The 20,862-nt window shown below is 43.1% G+C and overlaps 1 protein-coding gene across 2 annotated transcripts in view; it reads left to right on the forward strand.

Moving 5' to 3' along the window:
* The window catches only part of ARHGAP20 (Rho GTPase activating protein 20), a 58,784-nt gene extending 38,534 nt beyond the window's left edge, over positions 1-20,250 (forward strand). The window contains exons 7-15 of one of the 2 annotated variants that reach the window (XM_064717871.1): positions 93-170; positions 3,638-3,704; positions 5,626-5,808; positions 9,932-10,110; positions 13,038-13,199; positions 14,176-14,285; positions 14,522-14,711; positions 15,162-15,273; positions 16,875-20,249. In XM_064717871.1, the coding sequence (XP_064573941.1) occupies positions 93-170; positions 3,638-3,704; positions 5,626-5,808; positions 9,932-10,110; positions 13,038-13,199; positions 14,176-14,285; positions 14,522-14,711; positions 15,162-15,273; positions 16,875-17,893 (2,100 nt within the window). In that variant the 3' untranslated portion in view covers positions 17,894-20,249. Of the gene's footprint in view, positions 1-92; positions 171-3,637; positions 3,705-5,625; positions 5,809-9,931; positions 10,111-13,037; positions 13,200-14,175; positions 14,286-14,521; positions 14,712-15,161; positions 15,274-16,874 lie in introns of both variants that reach the window. The other variant, XM_064717881.1, reaches the window with a different exon arrangement.
* Positions 20,251-20,862: the final 612 nt, after the last annotated feature.

Below are 20,862 nucleotides of genomic sequence, written 5' to 3' on the forward strand. Positions count from 1 at the left end.
TGAATTATGCAGAGCTACTGCACTACTCAGATACTCTTTGCAAATCCAAAATTTTAATGCCATTTTCCCCTTCTGTTTTTTTCTGTTCACAGTCAAAAACCCTAAATGTAACCAATGTTGATACAGCAAATGATGTCATTCTGATGGCATTGCAGCAGCTGGGAATTAATGTAAGTCCTTGCACCAATTTTAATGAGTCTTTCTTTGTAGTTACTTTTAACACTCAGATCTTCCCTTGCACTTTTTCCAAGTGTTAGGATATGAACATTATCAAATCCTTTAACATAGTAGTCTAGAGTTGTTGAAATGCAGCAGAAGTGCCTTGTTAACATATAGACCTCCATAGATTATCAAGTGCCTTAAAAGTTTTGAGTGAACCTCTCATCCCTGTAAGGGATCAGTCATGTTTCAAGTTACTTTTAAATCAAGTTGCTTTTGCTGATGCCTAAGAGGAGATACCTTGACACAAGGAGTGAGAGTTTGATAGAGTCCTTTAGCATGCTTCAGTGTGAACAAGAAGAAGCGTGTTAGCTGGTTTCAGAGTGTGCAGACATGCATGATCAGCTGTGTCCCCAGATTGCACTGCTCCCAGGTGTCCCAGTCAGGTACTCTGAATATCCATGGACCTTTGGAGTTATGTGATACATGAATGTAACTGCGTGCATGAAATCTGAATGCACCGAATTTAAACAGTGTCCTGAAACTGTTTTGGAAAAAGGCTTTTACAGAACTTACAATAATGCAGGGTAGTGTACCAGATAGATGCAGTGATCCCTGCTAGATCAAGTCCTGCCTCAGCTGGCTTCCTTTGCCCTAACCCAGACTAGGTAGTGCCTCAGGTGTGATAGAGGATCAGTGCCAGGGACAAGAATTCTGGCTTCTCACTCTGTTTCACAGCATGCTCCAACCAGTACCAGTGATCATCACACAGAAGCTCCTGGTGACAGCTTTTTAGCTGGTCTATCAGCTTGCTGTTTGGGTAACAGGATTTTTTAAAATGTTTTACTCATGATGCATACATTGATCTCATTGCATGGACTCTGACAAGTCTTTCCTTACCACAGCCCTGAGTGTGAAGAGTCGAATATGATGAGCAAAATGCCACTGTTATGCTTCCCTGGGGCTTCTGGAGACTCACAGCAAAAGTTGGAGTAACCTCAGGATTTGCCTTCCCCAGCATCCATTATCCATAATTTACATAGGCTTTTAATGCAGGAGTCTATTCTGCTGGATTGGCATTTCCCAGGCACGGCAATTTGTGTCTGCCCATCTTGTTACTGCTCAGACATCTCATTTACACCAGGGCTGGGGCCCTGGCTTAGAATCCAGTAGTCCATTTAATTAAGGAATCTCTGGAGTCGATAGAGGGATTGCAAGGTGAAAAGGATAAAAGGTGAATTAAAATTAGGATTTTAATTGCAGATTGTCTCCCCTGCTCTGCACCAAAAATCAGGAGACTGAGTGCTGTTACAGCTGCAAGTCTTTATTGTGATGTGCTTCATTTTTACCCATTTTACGGGTGTCATTTGCGCTTCCTCACTTTGTGTACAGAAAAACCAGGAAAATGGTAATATTTAAAGAGAATACTTGGAGATTAACAGGACAAGGAGCTCGTTGGGTTTCAGCATTGTGTTCTTTTGTATGTATCACAATCAACCTTTTCCTCCTCTTTACATTTTTATTTCAAGTAGAAAAAGAATGAAAGCCATATGAAAGATGTAAAACCTTGCCTGCAGAATTATTTGCCCAGCTAATATACTGCATTTTTTTACTGCTTCTTTATAGCAGAAAGCTTTTTTTTTTTCATTAGAGGCGTATCATAAGATTAGCAATAAAATCAAACAAGCTAAATAAATTAAGCTGTAGCTTGCACATCAATCAAACACCCAGCCCCCTGGTAGGATTGTTCTGGCTGTAAGGAAGCTCTGCCTTACGTGCTGTATCGAGGTTTTTTATTTCTGTCCACAGAGAACCACTTGAAAGGAGCTCCATGACTTTTCAATGGCACTTATAAAAACTACATTTCACATATTGTGTGATTAATGGGGCTATTTGGCTGAGTTCACTCTGGTTTAACACATCAGGGTTTTTTCGTCTGTGGTTTCTCTGGTGAAATGACAGCTAGCTCATGCAAAATGGCATTGATCATCTGCTCCAAATCATCAAGTGGGGCAGAAGGAAGGGCCTTGGGTTTCTCAGCTTTGTAAGTACACTTGCTGACTTTTCTGGGACAGTCACATTTATCCTGACAAATGGCCTCATAAAGCCATAAAGGACAGGATTTGTAGTCAGAGATGAGCAATCTGCCTCCTGCAACCACGCTTAACTGGCCCTTCCCTTCCCTGCTTCCCCTTCACAGCAACGAACCCTTTCATATATGTCTGTGAAAGGAAAAGCAAATACCCTTTCTTGTGCTCTTCAGCTGTATTTATTTGCTCCTGGATGCTTGCCCCAAGGCATCAGGGATGTCTCCAAAGCCTATTTATTTTCCTTCTGCCCCCTGCTAGCTGACTTAACAGCAGTGCTAATATGGGCCAGAAAGCTCTGTCAGTCAGAGAGCAAACTGCAAAGGCTTTGCTGGGTGTATCAGCATTACATCAGGTGCATGCAGCAAGTAGGAAGAGTCTCAAAAGCCTTAGGAACGCTGGGTGAAGGTCCAGAAAATGCAGGGTAGTAGGCAAGTCTGTTTGAAAGGAGGTAGGAATTAACTTTGGATCTAAGTAAATGCTGTCATGAGGTATTTATTGCTTTTTATAGCCAGAAAACTTTTATAATTTTAACTATTCTGATTTAGTAGTCTCACCAAAAAGGGATTTAAGGTAAAATAGATAACTTTTAATGCAGTGTATTTATCCACTTTTTTTGGTACATTTATACTAAAGGCAATATTTAGAGCTCGCTTTAATTTGGTTTGATTTAAATGAGAGGTTTTCACAGCTTTTCCCAAAAAGATCATATTCCCCAGTCTTTTGAAAATGGTCTCTTTTGATGTAAATTTGTCCTCTCTGCTGTACACTTTAAAAGAGGGCTCAGTAGTCTTAAAACACCATCCAGCAGTCCCAAGCCCTTTCACACATAAGGGCTGCACAAAAAGGCTGCCAGCAGCCCTACAACAAGATTTTGGGGCAGCACTGAGTGCCAGGAGACTGGGGCTGCCACCCTTGCCTTGGCATCATTAGGGTGGGCTCAGGTGGAGGTGCTCCTGCCCTGTGCTCCAGTGTCAGTCACAGGATGCTCTCGGCTCACCAGCCTGAGCTCCTCCTGCTTAGAGATGTGGAAAAGGTGTGGAGAGGGTGGAGCAGAGTAGTGAGGGGGGTCTGACATCCATCCCTCTGCTGCCAGGAGGCACTGCAGTCCGAGGGAAAGAACTGGGGGCAAATCTCCCCCTTTTTCTTCAGAGATGATGGGCTCCAGCACCTCTCACTGCTCAGAGCTGAGCCCAGCTCGCATAAACCACATTGCACATGACAGACACAGTGCAGGAATTTTGCTAGTGGCAGACTTGGGCACTGCAGAAGTAAAGGGGATTCCTTTCACCCTGCTGGCAAGGTGCAGATTATCCTTATATTGTGAGAAACTTTATCTGAGAACCTGTCCATAATGGCTGACAAGCTGATTCTTAATTTTGGTTTTAAAGGGCTCTGAAAAAGACTACAAGCTATGGGTGATTTCAGGAAGAGAGCATGCTCCTTACCCTCTTATTGGTAAGTTGTTGACATTGTTTTGTTTTTCAATATTCACTCAGTTACTACTGCTGTAGGAAGCAAGAAATAGAGAGAAGACTAAAGTTCAGCTTCCTCTTTTGCTTTGTTTTTCCTGTTTTTTCTCTTACTTCCCTATCACATGAGTTTGCCTCTCTGGAGTTAGGGAAATGGTGATCCTTTGTTTTGAAGAGCAGATGTCTGCTTGTGTCACTAAGAGGTTGAAGAAGTTCATTTATTTCTGCCCCAGTTTTGCTGCATGAGCCCCAGAGTTTCTGCAGGGTTGGCCTCTCCAGTCACTCCTCTTCTGGAGGTTGTCCAGCTTTCCCATATTTCTTCCTACACCTCCATAGCATTGTCCCCTCCTCAGCAAAACTCAGCAGAATTTTGAGAAATGATTTTTCCTTCCACAGCTCAAGTTAACTGATTCCATCCTTTCCAATCCTGTATTTCTCATTTTAGCTGACAGCTCCCCTCTGATTAGGAGCAAATTAGTGCTTATTAATTTCTAAAATGCATTTCAAAACATTTCAGGACCAGGAATCAACACAAATCTCAGAAGTGATTGGATGGAGTGATTTGATTTCGGCCCATGTTTCACTGAGAACAAATCCCTTTCCATTACTAAGAACATTTTCCTTTAGAAGCCCAGCATTACTTGTGCTGCCTCAGTTTGCAGATGATTAGAACAAGAAAAACTTGTGGATTTTCTATTTTTTTCTCCTGCACATCTAATCCCAGTAAATCTTAGCATTCCTTCTCAAAGTAACCTTAGCTACAAATGCTTCACTGGAGTCAGACAACATTAATATTTATAAAATGTCTAACTTGTGCACCTTACAGAGAGTGCAAACTGTTTTGCCTTTGACACATACCAGACTTTGGGTTTCTGGCCATTACTGTGTATCTTCTTCAGATCACATCCATGGCTTTAAACATAGAACCAGAGAATTCAGAAATGGAAAAGACCTTTCTAATTGACTGACTCTCGCTGCAAATTCAAGTTGCAATCCTTGGAAAAGAAGAATCTGACATGAAAGTGATGCTTTTCTTGATACTTTTATGCAAAGGTTTATTAGATAAGGCAAACTTTTATTACAGGTGCATGTCAGAAGCAGAGTTTGCCTGTGCCATAGCTTCATACTATAATCTCAAATAACACCTCTTCCATTCTCTTAGTGTTCAAGTCTAACTGCAAGCTAACAAAAACATCTTAGCATTGCATCCACATTTCATGTATTTAACCCACCAGGTCTTTAGACAAGTTGGAAAAGCATCTTTCCGGTGGCATTTGTGAAAGCTCCTCCAGACATGAATTGCCTCTGTGTAGTCCCCAAAGATGCTGGTTAAAGCCAACAGAGCTCATTTGCATCAGCCCTGTGATTAACGTTTCCTTCCTGTTTCAGCCTCAGACAGGAGCCATAATTGTGTCTCATTTGACTGAGCTGATGGCTGTTGAACTTAACATACTAAGGGAGGGAAGACCACTTCCATACTGGAATTTTTTGGTTTTGCATGCTCAGCAGAAATTTGACATGTCTGATCCCAAAATCTCATTTCCCTCCAGAATGATGTGAGCAAGCAGTACCTAACTTTCAGTGCCACAATAAAAGCAGTAGAAAGAGTAAACGCTGAACTCAGAAATAGTCACTTTTATTTTTTTTTGACAGGCTTTTTTATGTGATACAGCTGTAATAGATCAGATTTTACTTTTACATCTGTTTAACTACACCAAACACGGTAACTCCCTATCTGCCAGTGTATGATTTATGCCCATGCAAATATGGAGAAAAGCAACAATTCTTAGAGTACTGAGAAAGTGCTGCGGGCCAGCATGCCAAATCTGCTTTTCCTCCAGAGCAGATGGAGTTTTGCAAGTCTCCAGCCAATCCAAGAGAGATGATTTCTATTTCTCTTTGAACAGGCCACGAGTATCCCTTTGGAATCACAATGAGCCACATTCGTGACGCCATGCCCCACGGATCAAAGCCCTGTGCCTGCCCCAGGCAGCTCCAGGGCCCTTTCCTGCCGGAGCAGCTGCCCCAGGAGCTGCAGTGCCAGTTTGTGCTGAAGCCCAGCCAGGTGGCCGTGTGCCAGCAGCTGAACGGTACGTTGTCCCCTCAGCCCAGCTCTGTCCCCACCACAGCCTGGCCACCTGGCTCTGCTGCAGAAGGCACATGTGCCGGGCTGGGGAGCACAGAGGAGAGTGCAGGTGTATCTTCCAGCTGCTCTGGGGGGGTTTACACTGTAGCTCTCACTGATCTGAGTGTGCTGTTGTACACATGTCATCTTTGGAAGTTGCAGTTTGACAAGCTGCCTGTCAAGTGATTGTTCTAAAGTCAGCAAAAGAAAGACAGAATCTCTCTCTCCCCTGCAATTTTTGTGAGTCTTGTTAGCTGAGCTTCTCTCTGCAGCCCTTGCTGTGCTCTGTAACAAGGCAGGGTGGTTTCACAGTTCAAGAATCAAGGCTTTGGCACAGAATTCCCATGCAACATTTGGGAAAGTACTTAGGACAACACTCTGCCTCACTGGGACCCTCAAGGGGCAAAGCCTAGGCAGGTACTTGAGTGCCTAGATGAAGTAAAGTGAATAGAACTGAGCGAATAGAACTTTATTTCAGTGCTCTTTGAGTAAAATAAAGAAGGTAATATTTTCTTCTGCCTTTGGCCTTGATGCTGCAAAAATAGGAGCACCTGCTCTCTGTTTTGCACTCTGTTGTCAATGACACAATGACTGTGCTCTGCTCATGATAAAACAAATAAGGAGATAGTGACAGGATTGGGAAATTAGACTTAGGGCAAGGATACATCCCATGGTGTGTTTTTGTTGTTCTTAACACCCTAGCATTCTCAGCTCAATTAGGTGCCTCACTTCACCATTAATAACCACATCATAAAAAAATAACATCCACACTGTTATCTTGGGCACTCCCCAATACTTAAAATCTTCCACAATATATTAATATTAATAGAATCCATTTGTAAAGGTTTTAGAAATTAAGTACAGTGAGGCTATACCAGAGTCCATTACAAATTATTTTGGAAATTGATTATATTTTATATAAATTAATTTCCTTTCCACATGCATTCATCCACCCCCCCTCCCAGTAATTTCTATCATATATTACTTCATGGCATATTTTAAGAATGAGGCAATCTAGCAAAGGGGTGTAATTAGGTTTACAGGCCCTGCTTTGGCAGCTGATGTTGACTGGCAAAAGAAAATAGAAATGCAAATCAGGCCTGTAGAGTTCTAATGCAGATGTGTTATCATCAGTGCTGTGCAAGCTGCAGGAGTGGAGTGAGCCTGGCTTGGGGCAGCAGCAGCCTGGGGCAGCCTGCAGGTCATGCACAGAGACTGTGCTAATGGGAGAAAGAGGCTTTTAGTGCATTCACCTTTCCTTCTTTCGTCAGACAAAACCTGTTGAAGTGATGTATAGGTGTAACTGCTTACTAAGCAGGTTATCTCACATACAGTGCTGTTCCTTGTGCTTTTCCTGACTGTTTTGGGTTTGGAAAATGGCAAAAATTATCTGCATGCAAGCCAAGGCTATGGTTTGGCTTTTGAGCTTCAAATCAGCAAGCCAAAATCTGTGTTGGGCACACTGCCACATACAGAGTGAATATACAAAGTAAATTCAGTATCTATAACCCCACAATTCACTGCCACATGCTGTGCTACCCTCCCTGCTGTCACTTCCCTGCAGAGGGACACCGCTGTGCAGGACATGCTGTCCCTGCTGGAGGCATCAGGGAGCATCTGCCAGCTCCAGCAGTGTGCACCAGGGTGGGACAGCAGTGCAGGTGTGACTGCTCCAGCAGTGTGGGACAGCAGTGCAGGTGCTGACAGGCAGATGTGACTGAGAGCTGGCCCTCAGGTCATGTAAGTGGCTCTGTGGACACCAAATTGCATCAGGTGTCCTGGCAGGATGGTTAAAGCAGTACAGGAGAGTTTTCTGTGTGGAAGAAATGGGATGCTTCTGTTGCCTCTGTTGTAGCCTTTCAGCGTGTAACAGGAATGGTCACCTACCAGTTAAACATAGCCAATAAATTATGGTGATGAGCACATGGTTAAATAGAGCTGAAGATTTATTTAGAAGTTTCTGATTAGTTTCAAGGAGAGGAAATGTCATTTCCATGGCTAGAACATTAACTATGACTAGACATTCCCTTCATGTAAAATATGAGCAAGAAGAGGTGGTTGCTGTGAGCTCTTACCAAATTTTTCCAGCAAACTGGTATTACTTTTTTCTGATTCTGGCTTAGAATAATCCACCAGAGCGAGGCCATGAGGACTTTGTGTGGAAGTACTTCTGCAGAGCAGTAATTGGCATCTGTCTTGGCTGAGAGGAGTCTGGCCTTGTCCTAGTATTATCACTTTGCCGAGGTTCAAGGAAGGAAAGTGAACACTCACCCCTTCTCATCTCTTCAGCTTAAGACTTGTGAACACCCTTTAAAAGGGGGTATGAAAAGGATGAGTTTTCCTGTTTTTCAGTGAATGTTAGTTTTTAAGGGACAGGGCATTTCATTGGCACACATCAGTTGTTGGTGTCTGCCCTGGTGTGCTGAAGAACTGGCTGAGATTTCCTTCCTGTCCCAGGAGAGAGCTGCAGTTCCTTGCAATGACCCCTTCTTCACATTCTCAATTTGAGACATGGCTGATAAGGGGGGAACAATCAGTAAAATACTGAGAAGAGTTCCTAATTTTAAAACTCTTTTTTTTCTATTCCTTGTTCTCCAAAATAACTTCTTCATTTTTGCTTCCACTGAGACCTACAGGGTGTACAGAAAAAACCACCAGTATGTATTTGCTGCTGTGTCACTAGAACGCTGGCAAACCTTTGTTTGTGAAGCAAACCTTATTCAGGTGTCAATATCTAGCTCACCTGAAGGAAAAAATATCATTTTTCAAAGTTACAGGTCAGGTATGGTCTCCCAAAACATAATGTTAGACACTTGCATTTCTTGAAGCTTTGGCCTGCCTAAAATGTATATCCTCATTATTTTTTATGAAAAGCATTTTTCTTTAGGCTTTCACATTCATATGTTCACGTTTGGAGTTAAACTGTAACTTTTCATCCTGTAAGCATCTAATGAAAAGACTTCCACCCATTCCCAAAGGGAGCATGATCTGGAATGGAATGACCTATAATGAAAATCACTCTTTGAGCTAAAAACCAAATTCTGATAAAGTATAGGAGAGAATAAAGTATTGGAGAGAAAAATCTGGTATTGTATCACAATCCTTAATTCTGCAAGACTTGGTTCTGGCCTCCACAACAGCAGAAAGTAAAATGTTTGGGAGAACCAGCTAATTAAAATGTGTATGGGGTAGGGAAGCGACTAAATCAATGCTGATTGGCTTTGAAAACATCTCAGAAAGGAAAAATATATCAGATTAAGTTTTTCCCAGTTAGCACTTCTGTCATAAACAGTCTGCACTCCTCTTTAGCAATAACCCATGTTGTTAAGAAGACTTCACAGGGGCTGATGTTGAGAAAGGTCATATAAAACCCCCATTTCTCTGTCCCAATACCAGTATTTCCTTCTCTCACCCTCCAGATAGGAGTTTCAGTTAGTTGATGTCTGATGAGGTGTGTGACAGTGGGGACAAGCAGAGCCCATCAGTGTGCTGGCAGCGTGCTGCAGTGCCATCTGGAAGGCAGTGATTGAAGGGCAGGCACCATCCCTGGGCCACAGTCAGCAAATGCTTGGAGTGAGGACACTGATGATACTCCTGCTTTGTGGAGAAGAGAGCAAAGGCTTTTCCTGGCCTGAAAATGCCCCATCCCATTAGCTGATTCTCTGTTGGTGTTTGTGGGGAGAGTCTCCCACATTGTCAGGAGAGCTAGGATGGCCCTGGACAGCATGCTGAGGTGAGGGCAGTGGATTTGCCCCTGTGGGTGGAAAATGAGTTATTTAGCAGAGTGCAGCTGTGTGTGAAGTCAGCAGGCTGAAGTTTGCCATCCTGCATTTGGTGGAGAGTGCTGGCATTGCTCCAGCAGTGCAGGGCAGATCCTGGTGATTCCCTTCAGGGCCTGAGTGAGGCAACACATTCTGCACACACACACACAGAGCTATGTGCATGGGGGATTAGGCTTAGCTGGATGCAAGGAGTTGGTTGAGTTCATGACATTTTTTCCTTTGAAACCATAGCAACCACCAAAACTCAAATACTGGAACTAGAATTGAAATGCATTTCTCGTAATAAACACCTTTCTCTTTCCCCAGACTTAAGCCAAAAGTCATTTAAAAGGAAAAGATCTATCATAAATTGGGCTTTTTGGCGTGGCCCAGGCACTCACTTGGACAATGCACCCCTCTCCTCAACATCTGCTGTTCCTGGGAAGCTCTTTGGCCTCTTACTAACAACCATCTGTGAGGATGACAACCTGCCCAAACCCCTCCTGGTGAGTCCCAGGCTCAGGGTTGAGTCTTACAGTGGTGGAATTTCTCTGTGTGGTAAATGAGGATATGTTTGTAAATGGGACATTGAAATTACCCAAGCAAAGAAACCAGAAATGTTTCCATAGGGAAACCTCATTTGTGAGTCCCAGCAAGAACTTTGGTTTTTTACATATTCTGTGGTCAGGCCCAGTTAATAACAGCTTGAGAAATGCATGTGATCAGTCTGCTGCTCTGGGCTATTTCTCCTTTATAGCCCATGCTATAAGGCTGGTTCCCTAATCCTCACTCACACAGTGTAAATAAATGCCACATTCACACATACTTTATAAACCACTCCCAAGATCTCTGTAAAATCCCCACATCCATAAATGTCTCATCCACTGTCCCATATAGGCAGCCCACGCATGCATAAAATGCCACCTGCCCATAACCAGGCAATTTCAGAGCCTTTCTTGAAGTCATTCCAGGGCAGGCAAGCGTCCTGAGTCCTCATTTTTGGTCTGACAGCACTCCTGCAAAAAATAGGTGGCAATGTGGAGGCTACAGTATCATCTTTTCATCCTGCCTTGAGGGAGCTCTGGTGCTGTGGGTGCTCTCAAAACCAGCGTAGGAGCATGAAAAAGGTTGTCCTAGAGCCCATTCCTAGGCATAACTAAGGCATGTATGTGGCATTTTTGGTCATTAGAAGGCCCTGTTGTCAGTACAGCAGATGAAGTAGTTACAAAGTGGGAATGAGGTCCCTTCATCCTAGCAGCCTGACTTCTGGCTGGAAGAAATTGCCAGAACCCCACTGAAATCAGTGGGGTCACACCAGTTTACAAGAGGAGGTGTTCTGTCTTCTAAGCTGGTGCTTGATGTGCTGCTTTATCACTGCCTGAATAGTGAATCATACCATGTTTCAGGTCTTTTAATAGTGTTTTCTTTTGAAGAAGTGTGCATTTTTATTATTTAGGTTATTTAAATAAGCGCTCCAGAGATGGACTCTGTGTGGCTATGATCACCTGATCTCCCCTTCTCTCTGTTTAAGAAATGAGCCAATGCTGCATTTCAGAAATTTCTCCAACACATAAATAATAGTAAATTTTTATTTGAAAAAAATCCCCAAAGTTACTAAGCATAGAATCACAGCTTGGTAGACTTTGTGCTTTGAATTTTAAACATTGTGTTTATACCACAAAATAGAACTTCTGAATTCATGCAGCATCTCTGGAGAATAGAATACTGGGGAACTGAATGGGATTTACTTGCAAGAGAAAAAATAGCAGGGATGAATGCTGCAGGCATGCTGGATAACTGCTTCAGAGCTTGCAGCTTGCTTTCACAGCTGACGGACTCTCTTTTAGTCATTGTCACACTGAATTGTCTTGCACCATAGCTTCATTCATGCAATTTCATCTGGGTTTGTTAGTTTAATAGGGGCTTCCCATTTTTATCTTGTGAATATTTTGTTCAAAATGTATTTTGAAAGGGTTTGTTCATGTGCTAACACCCTGTGCTGTGAGACTCAGCTTGTTTTGATGGGAGAGCTATAAATTCCTGCAAAGAGAATGAAAATGCTGACTTGAGTTCTGCTGCCATGAAGGTGCTCCTCCAAAGCATCTGCACTTCCATTAATTCTTGATCTTGGACTTCTGCAAGAGTGAGAAAGAAACATAAAAGTATAAAAGCACAAGTAATAGCTTCCATTAGACTTACTTGCTCTGCTGTGTGGTAGGAAAACCTACCTTACAGTCCAGACTAGTAAAGTCCCCAAACTCCATTCCTTATCCATTGCTGTTCACTAGCTCAGTTTAATGATGATGGACCAGTGTCCCAGGACCCCCACTCCTTGTCCCTTCCCTTGCCATCATTTTGGATAACTTGGTCCTCAGGCCACTGTGTGCATACAGATAATCCCAGGGTCTGTCTGCATGTGTTTCCCCTTTCAAAGAGATAACCCTGACAGATTCTCCATGGCATGAGCAGGCCTGCAGGAGTTCACCTGCATGTCTGAGAGATGGCCCTCAGGAGACTGCAGAGAACTAAGCATCAAACTAAGCATCTGGCAAATATCCTGAATATGTTATCTCAGGAGAAATTTCTGCATTTCTTTTTCTCCTTGTTTTCCTCTTATTATTTAACAGAAAATATCAGTCACTCCTGTTATTTTAAAGGCTAGGCAGGAATCTGCTTGTTTTCCCTTCTCTGTAATAAGCTGTCTACTTGTTTAATCCTGTGCAGCCTCACTGGCTTCAGGGGAGCCACAAGCTGAGCTTCATCCCCCTTGGAGTGACCTCCCAAGCAGGAGCACCTTGCCTCAGAGCTGGCTCTGCTGACAGCCCTGAGCTGCTTGCAGAGTCTGATACTGCTCACAAGCAGCAAAGGGGTTTTTAAAAACCTGACTCTGATCTGCTGTAGAAGTGCAGATATGTGTTAACAAACAAAGCACTTTCTAGTTTAGATAAAAATCTCCCTTTTTTCAGATATCAACAGTGAAACAGAATTCTGTCTGTGGTTGGTGATAATGTTAACTACAGTGATGAGCAGTGAGGGTCTCACACTTTTCTGCAAGGCAGTGTCTGACTGAGGCCCCTGTCAAATGCAAAGCTTTGAATTAGATAGACCACTCTCCTTTTCCCATACCACAGCATTTATATGCTTAAATGACTTGGCTGAAACTTGCACAGGTCCTGGAAGGTCATGAAGAAAGTTAGTGCTCAGCAGTGGCAGCACAGTATTTCTGAGGGGATGTTTCCCAAAATGAGATCCCTAAATCACAGGTTTGCTGTGCAATGTGGCAAGATCTGGAGAGTGAGCCTAGATTGTGTTTGATTTCTGATATGTTTTAGGATGAAAAGGTTTTGGCAAAAATGGCAAAACTACATTTTAGTGGCACTGGACAATAAAATATATTTATGGGAAATCCTCTTGGCCTTTTTAATTTTTTTAGGACATGCTTTCCCTCCTTTACCAAGAGGGGCCTTCCACCAAGGGTATTTTCAGACGCTCTGGAAGTGCAAAAACATTCAAAGAGCTAAAGGAGAAACTTGATTCAGGCACTGAAGTGGACCTGGCCCGTGAATCCATATTTGTGACAGCATCTTTGTTTAAGGTATGTGAAGACTGTTCCTGTCTCTCTTTTTGGGTGAGAGCAGCACAGATCCTGTGCTCGACCAGGGAGGGCTTTTTTCCAGGGACAGGCCCAGAGAGGAATGAATTAACAAGAATGGGTGGCACATTAACCTTGTGAGGATCTCCACAGGAGGCTACCACTGAATTAGCATGAGGAAGAGGAGTAGCCAGCTTGTTTTGCTGACAGCTTTCCTGGTCTGTGCTATATCCTGGTCCTGTTTACCCTCTGCATATGAAATACTAAAGCATGTTTGCAGACCTGTCTCCTTACACATCAGTACTACCCTACACGGCAGATCCTAGTGAGTTTATAGTGCTGCCAGAAGTATTTTGATTATTTTCTCCATGCATTGTACAGTCTTGTATGTCAAAACCAATGTTCCTTGTGCAAAAAAAGCATCATAGCTTCCCTCGGCCTAACTAGTTTGGGAAGCTAGGATTTGGCCTTCTTCCTAAACTGCAACAATTTCCATGCTCACGGTTGAAGTGTTAGGAAAGAGGAATAGCAGGACAATCAATGATTAGTTTAACTACTCCATTGATTAGAGGAAGGAAGGTATTGATGCCTTGGAGTGCTTATGGTTGGGAGGTATTTGAGCTTGTCAGCTGAGGAGAAGAAACAGGCATTACAGATGAAGTGATAAGACAGACATTATGCAACATCAAAATAACTGGTCTCACTGCAGATTTTTTAGTTCAGCAATATCAGGTGAAGCATTCAAATACCTCTATTTTGACAGGAAAAGGTAGAGAAAGGCTGGAAAATAATTAAGCATAATCTAAAGTGCCTCTATCTCAGATGATTTTCTTCTGGTTTTGGTGGTTGTGTGTAACAATATACTTGCCAGCAAGTGCTGTCCTATTGATACATCCTCTTATATCTGTGTATCTTATTCCTACCCTCTCACATGCCCCAGAACAGCTGCTCACGTGTTTTTTTCTTTTCTCTTGATAAGGATTTTCTTCGCAACATCCCAGGCAGTATTTTATCATCCCAGCTGTGTGATAAGTGGGTCTCTGTGCTGGATCAAGGAAATAATGAAGAGAAGATAAAAAGCATCCAAAGGTGGTTATTTATATTCTCTACATTCTTTTCCTACAAATGCATATCCCAGAATGCAGAATCACAAATATTCAACTTACAATTTTTTTTCAACAAGAACAAGAACATCTCTTTGACGTTCTCGCTGGTTTAATTAGTGGACCATATTACCCTGTTTCTCCATTTCCATTATCTTGACTTGTGTATATCTATGGAAAGTGGTCACTGATGTGAAGAACTCTGTTTTTATATGTTTTCAGGTTACTAGAGCATCTCCCCAGAGCTAATGTCGTTCTCCTGCGTTACATCTTTGGAGTGCTGCATGGGATAGAAATGCGATCTGAAGAGAACCAGATGAATGCCTTTAATCTAGCTGTCTGCATTGCACCTAGCCTGCTCTGGCCTCCTGTATCCTCCACTCCTGATATAGAAAGTGAATTTATTAAAAAGGTGAGAAACACTTTGGTGTAGCAGAAAACCCAACCAACCTTCATCCCATTCAACCAGACTGTTGGTTGCAAACATGAGAACACTCAGTACCTCTTCAAATCAGGACTTGTCCTATTATCAGGGCTCCAGCAACATTCATCAATCCATTCTCATAACCTTCCTGGGAGAAGAGGAGAGAGGTCATAAAGCAATGCCCAGTGTGTCATCAAAATGCTTCTCTCTTCAAGAAGATCTCTGGTTGTGGTGACCCCTGAACAGGACACAGTAGAATGGAAAATATGTTTACAAAGATGTGTACCAGGACAGTTTATTGGGTCCAGGAGACCAAGAGAGTAGCTCCTGGCTGCCTTCATGGATGACATTTTGCTCCTGTTCCTCATCTGTATGGTGAGCTTGTCCTGAGTTGAATAAGAGAAGATCTGACGCCTCTCTCCCTTTGCTTTGTTGCAGATTTCTAGTCTGGTACAGTTCCTCATTGAGAATTGCTGCAGGATTTTTGGAGATGAAATTGCCTCCCTCTTTGGAGAAATACTGATGACATGCAAGAGAGAGAACAGCTCAGGTAATGCAGAATGATGTTTTGATCCTATTAAGACAGATAAACTCAGCCAGAAAAAAGATTGGTGTATTCCATGGAAGAATGCTGTACCTTCTTCATGGGGTGTTATCAGATACTGCTGTTCTCTTTCCATTCAGTTCCCCAAAGAATTGGTCATAATCACTGATTCAACTTACCATAGACCTGGATCATATCACAAAATGCTTTCACAAAGACTCTTGCTCCTGTACCGGTCATCTGAACCACTACAGTTAAAAAAGAAGGGAGGGGAAGCAAAGAAAATTTAAAAAAAAGAAAAAATTTTGTGAAGGTTTCCTTTCAAATCTGTAATTTTTGCCTCAGCCTGTGTCTTCTCAAAATATCAGGAGGTCAGTGATCAACAGTGGTCATAATACAGCTGTCACACCATTACGTTATGGTTGAGAGTGTCTGTTCATTATCAAAAGAGAGAGATCTCCAGAGTTTCAATGGGACATCCAGATTTTGCTGCTAGCACAGAAAAATCATGAAACTGATGACTGAAGGTGTTTGGCAGACTAGTTGACAGAGCTTTCCAGATTATCATTAATGCTTTTTTTCTCTCCAGCCCTCTGATTTTGATGAAGTTTTGTGTCTCTCTTTAAAGTATTTCTGAAGCAGCATTTTTGTAAAATAAATTTTGTCACAGGTGGCCTGTACTGAAAGTGGTAATGGCACTTATGTCAGCATGTCTGACTGACTGTGTGTGGCTGTTTCAAACTCCCCAAGCTCTGCCTCCAGAGAGATTGGGTGAAATTTGGCCTGTCCCCTCCCCAGGAGTGAAGCACGTGGGGTCTGCAGTGCTGGGATGTGCTGGCAGTGAGAGCTCAGACCCACAACAGCAGGGTCACAGCAGCTGAATGAGCTTTCAGGCAGGCACTGAGGCATGGTGACTGCCCGTGCATGAGCTGTGTCTGCTGCAAATGTGAGATAAGACAGCTTAGCCTAACCCAGAGCAAAAGAAATTTAATGTAATTCCAATTATTGCAGGTGCAGGATAGGGTCCAGGTGTGCACTGCTCAGTGCAAATGAGGTGGCTGTTTAAGCTGAGCCTAAAGCTTCACAGTGTTGCTCTTAAAAATATTGTCTTTTCTGGAAGAAGTAGAGGTAAGAAGTATATACCCTGTTCTCTTCATTTGTCTAAAAGAAGGATAGGAAGATTAAATGTTGCCTTCAATGTCCAATAATGAATAGAAAAAATAAATAAATTACCAATGTATGTATACCATATATGTATCTATGTATATAAATTATTGTTTACAGCTGGATTTGCTACTATCCATTTAAAAAAAACCAAACCAAAGCAGAATCACAACAAAATCCCCCCAACCCTTATCTGTGCCATTATCTTGTGTTTCTTGACTGAATATTAGTTTAGGACTCACTTTAGATTCTCCAGTTCAAAATTAAGGGAGCAATTTTTTATTAAATTCTTAGTACTTTTGCTTGAAGAATCTTTAATGGGCAAATGCTCCTGAAAGCAAAGGATACTTGCCAGAAAAAAAAAAAAAGAAAACAAAAAAAAAGCTGCTTGTCAAGAGGGCGGTTCAGTCACTGATGTGTTAAGCCTTGGTTTGTCCTTGCAGATGTTGCTTCTCTCCATCAGAACGACTCTTCCTATGACAGCCTGGAAAATGAGGCAAATGATGAAGCTGACTCTTCCTCCAGTGACTGGATTAAAACCTGTGATCAGGATTACAGAAGCAGGGAGTCTGTCTTCACTCTGAGCGATGGCGATTCGGAGCAGACGGAGGTGGACGAAATCCAAAGCCAAACCAAGCTGAAGCAGTTGGAAATTTCTGACGACGCACACCCGAAGTTTTCCTTGCAAGACAACTCAAGCAAGTCTCCCTACTCCAGTGCTTTCCCCCCGGGTGCTCCCTCGGGTGCTCCCAAGGCTGTGCGGAGGCAGCGGCGCTCCTCCGAGCCCGCGGTTGGCCTGCAGGGCCGCGGCTCCGGCCGCGCCGAGGACACCGGGCCACGCGAGAGGGCCACGCGCAAAGCCAGCTGTGATGTGGTCCTGCCTCACGGAAATGAGGAGTGTCTCTGCCAGCGCCGGTCGCTGCAGGTGGAGAGGCAAAAGCTTGGCAATCAGAGCTTGCTTGTAGGGATTGATGTCGGTAGAAGTGACAACACAAACAAAAACGTTGAAAGGAAAGACCTGTCTCATTGTCTCCTGCCTCCAACACCAGAGGGATTAAATACTTGCTCAGGATTTAGCTCTTTTAGCCAGTCTTCTTCTGGGACATCTCCATCTGTGTCGTCAATTTGCTCCCTGGACAGTGCTTTCTCCCAGTTTTCAGACCAGGCTCTGTTTACCTTCAGTGAAACCTCCTCCCCTTTCGACAGCACTTTCCAGTTGCTAAAGAAACACGAGGACGCTGCTGCTGCTGCTGCTGTGGCTGATGACTGTTTCCTTCCATCCACCACAGTGCCACCATCTCCACAACCTACTGACACTGGGGCTGAGAGGGGCTTGGTGGGGCCCAGCAGCAGGTCAGCACCCCTGAAACCTACTGATGAAGGCCATGGCTGCTGCATTAAGCCCGACCTTCAGCCATTGCCTCTGAAAGTCACTGGGAGAGACGGACTTCATGAGCAATGAGGTGGTCTAGAAAAGCATTACAGCAATCCAAAGTTTGAAGAGACTGACCAAAGCTTTTTGCAGAGGAATTTTAATGCTTAAAATAAACACCATAAAGAAAATGCCTTTGGTGTTGATGTGTGTTCATTTTAAGTTTAACATCCAGATTGTTCAAATTTAATTGAGCAGTCCCCGGACTCACAGGTTTTCTTTTTTTAGGAAACTGAGTAATGTTCCAATATGAAGCTTTGCGGGAACATTGCAGGAATAATAAAAATTGCTGAAAAGCAAGCAAACAGAAATCTCCTGAAAATGTGGAAGGGACCCAGGAGGTAACTAAGGCCAGTGTCCTGTTCCCTGACCCTGCGAGGGCAGCGGGCTGCCTGCTGGGCCTCTGTCCTTGAGCACTCGAGTGTTGAGCCTTGCAGATGTGAGTCCCAGTCCTTTGTGCTTTTGATGTAGCGTGCAAAGTCAGCATAGCTTCCATAACTGTGGTACTATACTACTGTTCTGAAACTGATAAATATGACCTTCATTGTCCTCCAAGGAGTAAGTGTGTTGTTTTCTGTATGTTTATACGGTACATTCAATAGGTGTAGTTATTTCTTTCACGCTGCAAAAGAAAGAAAAAAGTAAGCCCAAAAATATGTAAAGGGAAATGCTGAATCTTGTAACTAACACCTTGCAACTCTATGTTTCATTTATTGTGCTTTGTTGGCTGTTTTGTTCATGTTTAAGTTGTGAATAGTTTCTTAACATTGCTGTAAATGGCATTATGTATTATTGCAAGCAGAACACACGTAATTTTATTATGCAAGATCTAAAACATAAAACCACAGAATGGATTGGGTTGGAAAGGACCTTAAAGATCATCCAGTTCCAACCTCCTGCCATAGAGACAGGGATACCTCCCACTAGACCAGGTTGCTCAGAGCCCCATCCAACCCAGCCTTGACTACTTCCAGGGATGGGGCATCCACAACTTCTTGAGGCAACTTGTTCTAGTGCTTCATCACTCTCTGAGAAGAATTTCTTCCTAATCTAATCCTGCTCTCTTTTAGTTTAAAACCTTGCCCCTTGTCCTGCTGCTATCTGCCCGTATAAAAAGTCACCTCCCTTCTTTTTGTAAGCCCCCTTAAGGTAATGGAAGGCCTAAGAGAGGTCTACCTGAAACCTTCTCTTCTCCAGGCTTAACAATCCCAACTCTCAACATTTCCTTACAGAGGAGCTTTTCTATTCCTCTAATGTTCTTTGTGGTCCTCCTCTGTACCAACTCCAGCAGGTCCCTGTCCTCCCTGTGCTGGTGCCCCAGAGCTGGTGCAGCCCTGCAGGTGGGCTCTGAGCAGAGCAGAGGGGCAGAATCCCCTCCCTGGCCCTGCTGCCCACCACTGGATGCAGCCCAGGCCACGTTTGGCTCTCTGGGCTGTGGGAGCACACGGACAGCTCATGGCCAGCCTCTCATCCTCCAGCACCTGCAAATTCTTCTTGGCAGGGCTGCTCTCAGTGAGTTCCTCTCCCAGTCTGTACCTGCATCTGGGCTTGCCCTGACCCAGGGCAAGGTGCAGCACCTTGCACTTAGACTTGTTGAACCTCCTGAGGTTCTCATGGGCCCACTTTTCAAGTTTGTCCAGGTCCCTCTGGGTGACATCCCGTCCTTCTGTTGTGTCAGCTGCACCTCTCGGCATCCTGTCACCTACCAACCTGCCGAGGGTGTGCTCAGTCTCACTGTCTGTGTCGTACATCATATAATATATTGGAGTAATGCATTATCTAAATGCTTTGAGTTTGTATAATATATCCTGTTAAATTTTGCTATTATATATGTTCTGAAAAAAATGTGTATTTTTGTACTTGCAAAAAACTGCTGCTAATTTTACAAGTTCTGTTTTGTTGTTACGGCACTGGTATTGATGTGTATGCATTCAATGCTCTATATTAAATATTATTTGTTATGTCATAAATTCAGTTTATATTCCGTGGACTTTTTTTATGTGCCAGTTCTACAAGCTATTGCTGAAGCAGAATTCCCAATGATAGCACTGCAAATCTTGTGTGAGAAAGGACTGAAGCATTTTTCTTCCACTTTGGGTGGCATCATTCCCACTGCATGTCATCATCCTGTTGATTTTTGTAAATTCTAGTAATTCTCAAGCAAGAATTCCTACTCTTTCTCTTCATCCAGTGGTAGGAGGATGTTTTCAGGTAATGGGATTCAGTCAACAATATGGAGGTGAAGAGAGATCTCATGGGATAATACCTATTAGGATTGGGAGCAAGGAAAGAAGGGGAGTAAATCAATGAATGAGAGCAAGATTTATTCTTTAATATTAGCTGATTCTTCTTTTTCATATTCAGCTGTTTTAATGAAAACAGTAGTATGCAGAATCTGATCTGTAACAGTCACCTTCCAAAGGTAAAATACTTGGTATGCATTTTGAGACCTGTCATCTAACAGCCCTACATATACACCTCCTTCAAAACAAACAAAGGAAAGGCTGATTGATGTGATGCTATTTTGAAATAAAACAGCTACTCTGCATTTCCATTTCTTTTCAAAACAGTAAAAAGCGTATTGCCATGCTGCCAAGATTACATAGAGTAGCAAATACTGATTCATTGCATCAATAATAAAGCTTTAGAAAATCTCTAGTCTCTGCAACATAAATTTTCTGTCCTGCAAATGGTGTCTTCCTACAAGTCATTTATCCCTGCTGTCTGAAGAAAGAGTATATTGAAGTACACTTCCATGTAAAGTGAGTTATGTGTCTCCTTTTGAGCTGTAGCTAATGCTGGAGTGATTTCAGCTTTAAATGTATGGCAGACAAGCTGGATGTAGACCCAGCACAATTTGAAATGCACTCTTACAAGACATACACCCTGCTGCTGCACGAGGCGTGTTCTGTGACAATCACAAAAAGAGCACAAATGGGGAAAATCGCTGTCTGCAACACCTCTGGGCTGGGAGCACACAGTGAAGGAATTAAATGCAG

This window comes from Zonotrichia leucophrys, chromosome 1, assembly GCF_028769735.1.
Source record: "Zonotrichia leucophrys gambelii isolate GWCS_2022_RI chromosome 1, RI_Zleu_2.0, whole genome shotgun sequence".
Classification (NCBI taxonomy): Eukaryota; Metazoa; Chordata; class Aves; order Passeriformes; family Passerellidae; genus Zonotrichia; species Zonotrichia leucophrys.